The following is an 8,058-nucleotide window of genomic DNA, read 5'->3' as shown; positions in this document are numbered from 1 at the left end:
GAGTGGAGTTCTTCCAAATTAGGAAAAAAGAGAGTTCACTACATAGTTGCGCAAGACTTAGTTGATTTGGTGACTCTCGACTTTTGAAAAACTGTTGAAGTTGTCACGACAATTTTTTCATGGATTTATACCAATATAAAATGCTAAAAAAATTCTACTTTTCACTTTTATAATGACAAGTGGGATATGGGCTCTCTTACCTATGTGATCATAAACATGTCTAGTTTACCTACGAGATTTGTATATTGTACAATTATCCAATAACCATAAGTACTACTTATTGCTAACCACGACTGATAAAAATTAAATAACATCTATGCATAAAAATATAAATTGGTCAAAACACAACATGCCAAGATTATATAATAAAAATATAGGCTTTATTCATATCCTAAAAAATAATGCTTGCTGTATAAAATGAACTGTAGGTGTTTTAACAAAACAAGGAGTTTACAAAATTAATTGAAACTATTGTTGAGTTCCTTAATGTTGAGGGAAGTTTTCATTTAAGAAGTGAAAATACATTCTTAAAGGAGAGGAATTTCTATTGAAATAACATTAGACAATTAAAAGAATTGTTGATAATTGATGAGGAGGTAACAAATCCCATTAGATTGCTGATTCTATGTGGTGGAGGATGATGAAGAAGCATGAACTAAGATGGTTGAAGAGTTGGAAAATTAAGCTAAATGGATTGTTCAAGCCATGTAGAAGGATGGATTGTATCCTTGAGGGTTCATACAATGATTGCTAGTGATGATATTATATGAAATCTAGCATGAGGTTTTGGATGTTTGTATAGCAATGGGTTTTGAATGACCTTTTCGATATGAGGCTCATGTGAAGATAACTTAGAGGCTAGTACACCAAAAAAATTAATGTCATAACCTAATATGGAGAGAGCTTAGAAAACCCGAAGCATAAAAGCCGCCCTATATGGATAAGAGGACTAAAAATGTAAAAATGAAAGATACCAACAAAGTATAAAGGCTAGGTTTGACAAATATCAAGAATGGAATATATGAGAGCCCCATAATCAATTTGAAGGGCCCATAGCCTACGTAACACTTAGAGAATAAAGCCACAACTTTTGTATAGTAAGTGAAGTTATATGTTAACACTATGTCCATAACCCACATAGTGTTAATATATGTAAATCAAATGAACCCCTATATTAATACTATGTTCTTTGATGTTTCATACCTTGTCAAAGTTCTCATACATATTGCTTTGTACTAGTTTTGTCTCACCAACTACATCTAGATTGATTATTACTACTAAGTAACATAATTACTTGCATGCACTCTTTCAAGGTTTCTATCCAAATTCTTCTCTTGATAGCCGCTCCTATTCTTTCTTACATTGCAAAAGTGTGTGGTGTTCATTAACTTTGCTAGTTGGTTTATCATCCTCCTTGCCTATATTACCCTCTTCAATTCGACGTCCTCGCTACTTTCTTACTTGAAATGAAGTGCTCATTTTTTCATATCTTTTATTCTTAATCTTCTAAAAGATTTGTCAATTTGATTTACAGGCTGATTTATGAGTTTATGCCCTCTCTGAATGTCATTTGATATTTATTTTTAAGTGAAAAGCATTGATTTTTTTTAAAATTATATCTCTATTTATAGGATGTGCTTATGCTAATAAATATCACCATTCCCAAAAAGTAAATTAAACAATTGTAGTAGGGTAGAGGACCCACTAGTTGAGTGCATAGTTGTGAGAGTACTTGTTGATTGAATGCCCAACATTTTTGACAATATTTTACCAAATGTTGTGACTTTAAAATTGTTATTGCTGATGATGACTACCCATAACTGAATGAAATGTATCCCTTATATCTAAATTGCAATGAATCATGTGATGCCACATTAGGCACCAGTAAAACATGACTTCATGCACAAGTATTAGTCTCACTTTTTTCTTGGGCTTTTGTGGGCACCTTGGCAAAAAACATGCTGATGTGGAACCATATTTGATGATGTGGCCTTGAAACCTTAGTTATACGTAGGGCACTTGCCAAGTAAGCTGCAATAAAAAAATGAAAGTGATTTGAAATTTCCATGTAAGATTTTGAGAAACGTGAAGTGAGGGTGCTTAACTACTCGATCCTTTCCCTTATTCTATACACAAAATAAAATAAAATTATGCATGGATATTTCAAATATTACTTAACATAAAAATAGAATCTAAAATAATATCTCCTAGATGAGAGATCTAAAATTCAAATCTCAAAAAGCATTGCTCAATATTAAAAAAATAAAAAAATAAAATTGTACTCTCTCACATATTAACTTACATATAATTTTTTTTTTTGACATAAAACATATAAATCCTTGTATTTTCAATACAAGTGCTAGTACCTATACAATATTACATATAAATACAAGAGGTGGCCTGACCTCCCAAACTGACTAACCACCCTTTAATCGAGTATGATTGACCATAACAAATATAGTAAAAACTAAAAAATACATTAAAAAGGGAAAATAAACCAAAATGAAGAAAGTGAGAGCACAAATGTAATACTCGATTGTGACAATGACATTAAGGACTTGGAATACATTCAAACCTGCACAGTCCCTGTTTTGTAAAATCGACCATTGAATCGCGGATGCCCTTCAATACGAACTAACCTCTCCCCCTCCTTCGTTGCTGTTGTGGCTTCTGCTCTGGGAGGACTGTAAAAATAGAAAGAAGCACTTCCATTTACATCACTAGCACACACAAATATCTTGTCTCCCCACAAAGTAACACACCAGACAATGGAAACTTCTGAAGGTAGTATATCTACTGGCTTTTCAGAATTCTGTTTAGTGTCATACTCCCAAACTTCTCTTCCCATAAAGGAATAGATCTTTCCAAATGCTGCTACAAACTTTCCATCATTCATACATTGCGATGCATTTTCCTGTAACGTCCATGTTCTTGTATTTACATCAAAAACCTCCTGCAAGTTGCCCTTCGTAACCCAAAATTTGTTATCAAGAAATGCTCCAGTAAAACCTCCCGATTGATTCATATCAGGAAGCATCCCCCATTTGTTTTGTTCAACATCATAAACCGCTGCCCCATATTCAGATTTCTCATCATTGTCCATCCCTCCTGCAATGTAAATCAGGCCTTCAGGGGATGCAGAGCAGGCAAAGTGAGCTCTCGCTGTGGGCATATCGGCACCCCTGGACCATTTGGAGGATCTAAAATCATAAAGAAAAACAGAGTGAACTTTCATTTTTGTTTTTGCTACAGAACCCTCCATGATGATTAGCTTATGGTTGACACAAATGCACTTAGAACAACACCCACAGAATCCAGAGATGATGGGAACTGGAGGCAGTATTTCCCATGAGTTTTTGAGAGGGTAGTATAGAAATACCCTTCTGTTGTCTTGAATCAACCATATGATTTGCTCCCAAATGCTGTAGCGTTTTCTGTCTTGATAGAACCGATTGCTGTGCAATGCTTCCCTCCACTGTTTATTCATAGCTCTGAGATGCTTGTGCCATTGGTATGAAACTCTCATCAGACACTCAAGACCTAATTCTTCTGGAAGGTTTGGAAATAAATCATCCATTGTCAAAACAGAAACAACAGAGGGTATTTCAATCTCAATTACAACCTGATTTAGTTGATACTCAATATAAATTGTGCCACAAATATGGCAAAGAGTTTCTTTCAAGTGATACAGTCTTTCTTTTACACTAAAATGATCAAATAGACCTTATAGCCATTAAATTTAAGCCCTAACTATTTCTCAATATAGACAGATAACACAAACATGGAAAATGCATTTTTGATCTCACATTTCATCAGTCGCCCGGAACTGTAAGACTTTCATGGCGGACTTTCCCTCAAGACGACTTTATCAGCTATCTGCCACAGCCTGTTAAAACAAACTAGCGTTTTTGTATACCACTGCCTGCTCAAATTTCCCTATCAATAAATTCCAAACAGAGAATTGATTGAGAAGGCTGTGGGCAAGCCTGGAATTTGTGGGCAGGCCTGGAATTTGATGGCCACTCCTACCTCCCATGAACTTTTTATGACGGTTTAGTCTTTCAATGAACTTTTAATGACGGCTTAGTCATTTCAATAACTTTTTATGACAGCTTAGTCATTTCAATGTCTTTCATTTGAAATTTTACGAAAAATATTAACCATAAAAAAATATTTAATTTATGAATAATATTATATCTATTATTTTATATTTAAAAAATTAAATTGACTAAGTTTCTAAATTCATAATATGAATTCATATTAAAATATTTTAACAATTATATTCTATCTTTACAACTAAGACAAGTAAATTCATATAAAAAATAGAACTATTTTAAAAATTCATATTAAAATATTATAAAATTAGAAACAATTATATCCTTCCATTTCAAAATATTCTAAATACATTATATTTTTTATAATAAACATTTTAAACTAATATATATTATCTACTATATTTTTTACGATTCATTAATAATTTGAAGTGTTATATATACAGTTTTAGAAAAAAAAAACATGTGAATGCATACGGTCCAATAATTTTTTAACTTGTCACATATGGTTCAAAAGTGAAAAAATGACTATCTGTGGGTCATCTGCCATCACATCGCCTGATTTTTCAACTGTATTTCCTCTTCCAGTTGAAAATATCTCTGCTTTGGATTTGTCAATTCTTATATATAGCTCAACAAGAATAAGACCTTTTTTTTGGTTTTTGTAAGTTGTAGACTGCATCATTGGATTCCAGCTATGGTGTTAATCTCTAACTTGCAATTGGAACCATAGGTTCAATGGGCAGCCAATTGTTTTGAGATCACAAGGAAGAAATGGATAATTTATTTATTTGTAGTTAAATGATATGAAAGTGATGTAAAATAATGGGTATTAATAATTAAAGTTTTAGCTTCACAATAATTTCTCTTTTCCTTTTTAAAGTCGATAATCATATAATAAGTGAATAGATTAAATTCTTGTTTACTGGAAATACAAATATGAATTAATAAAAGATGCAGGCACAATAAAATATGATATAAAACAATTTGAATCTCAATCTTTTTTCTAGAAGAATAGTAATTTTTGTCTTGATTGATTTTAAACAAATCAAACTAAACACTTGAAAGTTTTGTATTATTGTTTTCATTATTGAACATAAAAGATATTAATTATTTGTTAGTTTGAATTTTTTTAGTAGATTGCTACAACTAAAAATGAATTGAGGAGATTACAACAATGCCCTTATTTTCATGATCTTGGAGGGGATAGAAATAGGTGGTATGTGTTAGAAATTAGGATCTTAGGATACTAATCATTATAAACAAGATTATAAAGTAAATGAAATATGAAACATACATGCAAAATGTACACATTACACAATATATACATGGGGAAAACCCTTTCGGGTAAAAAACCCCATAAAGCATCATTTAATTAAAACACTTACAAATATAGTCTATAATAAAATAGACATGAACCTGGGGACACTCCTCCAATACTTCCACATGGCCAATAATACCTCCTATGCATAGTGATACAACTCACCATAAAGCTCCAAATTCACACACCTTTCAAATGAGAGAGAACCTCCTTAAATATAGGAGGAAGGGTGACTTCACTAGTCACACCTTTTCAATAACCCCCACTCATAAATAATTAATAATCTAATAGTTATTAGATTATAATTATTTCAAATGGGATATGCTTATAAAGCATATAATAATAAGGTTTTATAACCTTATATTAGAACATTATATATAAATGTTATAAGGATGTGATCCCTAATAACATTATGTTCTAACACTCCCCCTTAATGTTAATAGGGGATCACATGTCAATTTCCATAGAAGAAAAAATGAAGCACCCCAGTAACGTAGGTCTTCTTTGACAGTGATAAACAAGGACACAAATATACGCCAACATGAAGATCATGCATTCTGGACTACATGAAAGTCATCTTGTCATAATTTATAATCCCAGTGTTTTAAAAATGATGCTGTGAGGTCTTAAAAAATTATATTGGAGCCACAGTCCCCTCAAATTAGCCTCTCCCCAAGTTCATTACATAGTGCCCGTAGGTCTTAATACAATGCTTTTACAAGTGGAAGATTTACAAGGAGAAGAATTTACAATATGCCCGTAGGACTTAAAAAAAAATCTGCTCGTAGGTCTTACGATACTATGCCCGTAGGACTTAAAAAATAAAGGATTTAGCCACTAGGTGGTGTCATTGACATGCACACTCCCCCTCAATGGCATCACCTAAGGCCAAGCATTATTTGAATTTGGAGCATATAATGCCTAAAGGTCTTATGCCTATTAGGTCTTAAATCAAGGATTTAGCCACTAGGTGGTGTCATGTACACTCCCCCTTAATGACATCACCTCAAAGCCAATCACTGCATAGAGGATTTCAAAGTGATGGCTAAAATTATAATATATAGTATGTGCTCATGATCTTCAAAGTGTCTTTATTATAGAATGATTTCACTTGAGTGAGGTGCCCATGATCTTCAAGGTGCCTTTATTATAGAATGCTTTCACTTTAGTGAGGTGCCCATGATCTTCAATGTTCATTTTGATCTTCAGAAATGATATTCTCTAGAAAGAGTAAAGTAACTTCAAGTAATATGGTACTTTCATATGTATCCAAATGGAACTCTTCCATAAATCTTCAAGGCCATATTGATTCTTTAAGAGCTACATTCATATTTTGTCCATTTGATTCAAAGACACATAGAAGATAGTCTTCTTATTAAAGTATTGCAACATCCATGTAATAGCACTTGCGCCATATGTTTTGAAGGCATAACCTCACCATAGAAGAAACAATATAGTTAGTAACATAGTAATCAACTTCATTTTTGGTGCAAAGAAAGAACATAATATTATTTTTTTGTCATTTTCCAAAGATCATATAATATTCCTTATAAAAATATAGTCCAATGATTGGTAGAAAGGAGATCAACATATATTTTCATGAGAAATAATTTTTTGTCTTGTTTAAAATACAAAAATAGACATGATACTACATATAGCAATGATCCATAAAAAAATAGGCAACGGGTGAGCTATCCTTTCTAGGTTTGCTCCCTAGACAATTTATAAGGGTGACATTCACCCATTATAAATAGTACGATTGAGAAAAAAAATGGATCAAATATAGAATAGAATAACAAATCACTTGGATCTCCAAAAAAGGATGCTAATGAGAAATTTTTAAATTTGCTTATGCATATTTACTACTAGCTTGTACATTTCATAAAAAAATATTTTACCCTACATTTATAGATATATAGATGATTTCCTGTTTATCATTGTGATAGTTTGATATCAAGGAATTTGTTTATCAAACATACTATAATCAAGAATATTCTTAATGTTAACATAAGGCATATCCTCCATCAAATACCTATAAAAAATTAAATTTGAGAAAAATCATGATGTTCCTTCCTTTATTCCTCCTAGTTCACATGTGACTTTTTGTGATGCACTTAAAGGACTAATATAAATAATAACAGGTACTTTGGGAGGGTCACATGAAAATATGAACTAAGACTAGATGAATCAACTGTATTAAAAATTCATATGGAAGGATTGACACCATTAGTTATGAAGTGCTTGTTTATTTGTTCATGTCTCACTAACAAGTTATTTATAAAAGATAGCATAAAATGTCAAAAGAGACATTACTACATCCACTCATACTAAATGACTATCAAAGATATTATAAAGAATAGTTATAAGGGAATTATGAAATTTCAACACTTATAATGGATGATCTAGGAAAGGACAAGTCTACACCATCTCTTATAACATTGTGAAAGAAACCCCATTAAGACTATTCTTCATATATATACCTAATCTTCCATGAAATCAAATTATTTATTCTGTGCATATCCAACTATCATTGCAGTCTTAATCTATTTGACTTGAATTCTTTCAAACAGTTCACTTCCCTTGTGCATTTTAAAAAATAAAATAAAATGTAGATTTAACGTTTGCACTAATGAAGCATTTCCATAAAAGGCTTGTACATGTTTATTCATAAAGTACATATGACTC

General features: G+C 31.8%; 1 protein-coding gene across 1 annotated transcript; it reads right to left on the bottom strand.

The window, feature by feature from the left end:
* Positions 1-2,569: 2,569 nt before the first annotated feature.
* On the bottom strand, positions 2,570-4,036 carry LOC131051472 (F-box/kelch-repeat protein At1g80440-like). Its single transcript, XM_057986023.2, has 2 exons — positions 3,917-4,036; positions 2,570-3,622 (listed from the first exon to the last, which is right to left on the bottom strand). Exons 1-2 carry the CDS (start codon positions 4,034-4,036, stop codon positions 2,570-2,572), a joined length of 1,173 nt encoding a protein of 390 aa, XP_057842006.2.
* Between the last annotated feature and the right edge of the window lie 4,022 nt (positions 4,037-8,058).

The sequence above is a fragment of the Cryptomeria japonica genome, chromosome 7 (assembly GCF_030272615.1).
Source record: "Cryptomeria japonica chromosome 7, Sugi_1.0, whole genome shotgun sequence".
NCBI lineage: Eukaryota > Viridiplantae > Streptophyta > Pinopsida > Cupressales > Cupressaceae > Cryptomeria > Cryptomeria japonica.
Note: the sequence above shows the minus strand (reverse complement) of the source record. Positions and strands in the feature narration are given on the sequence as shown.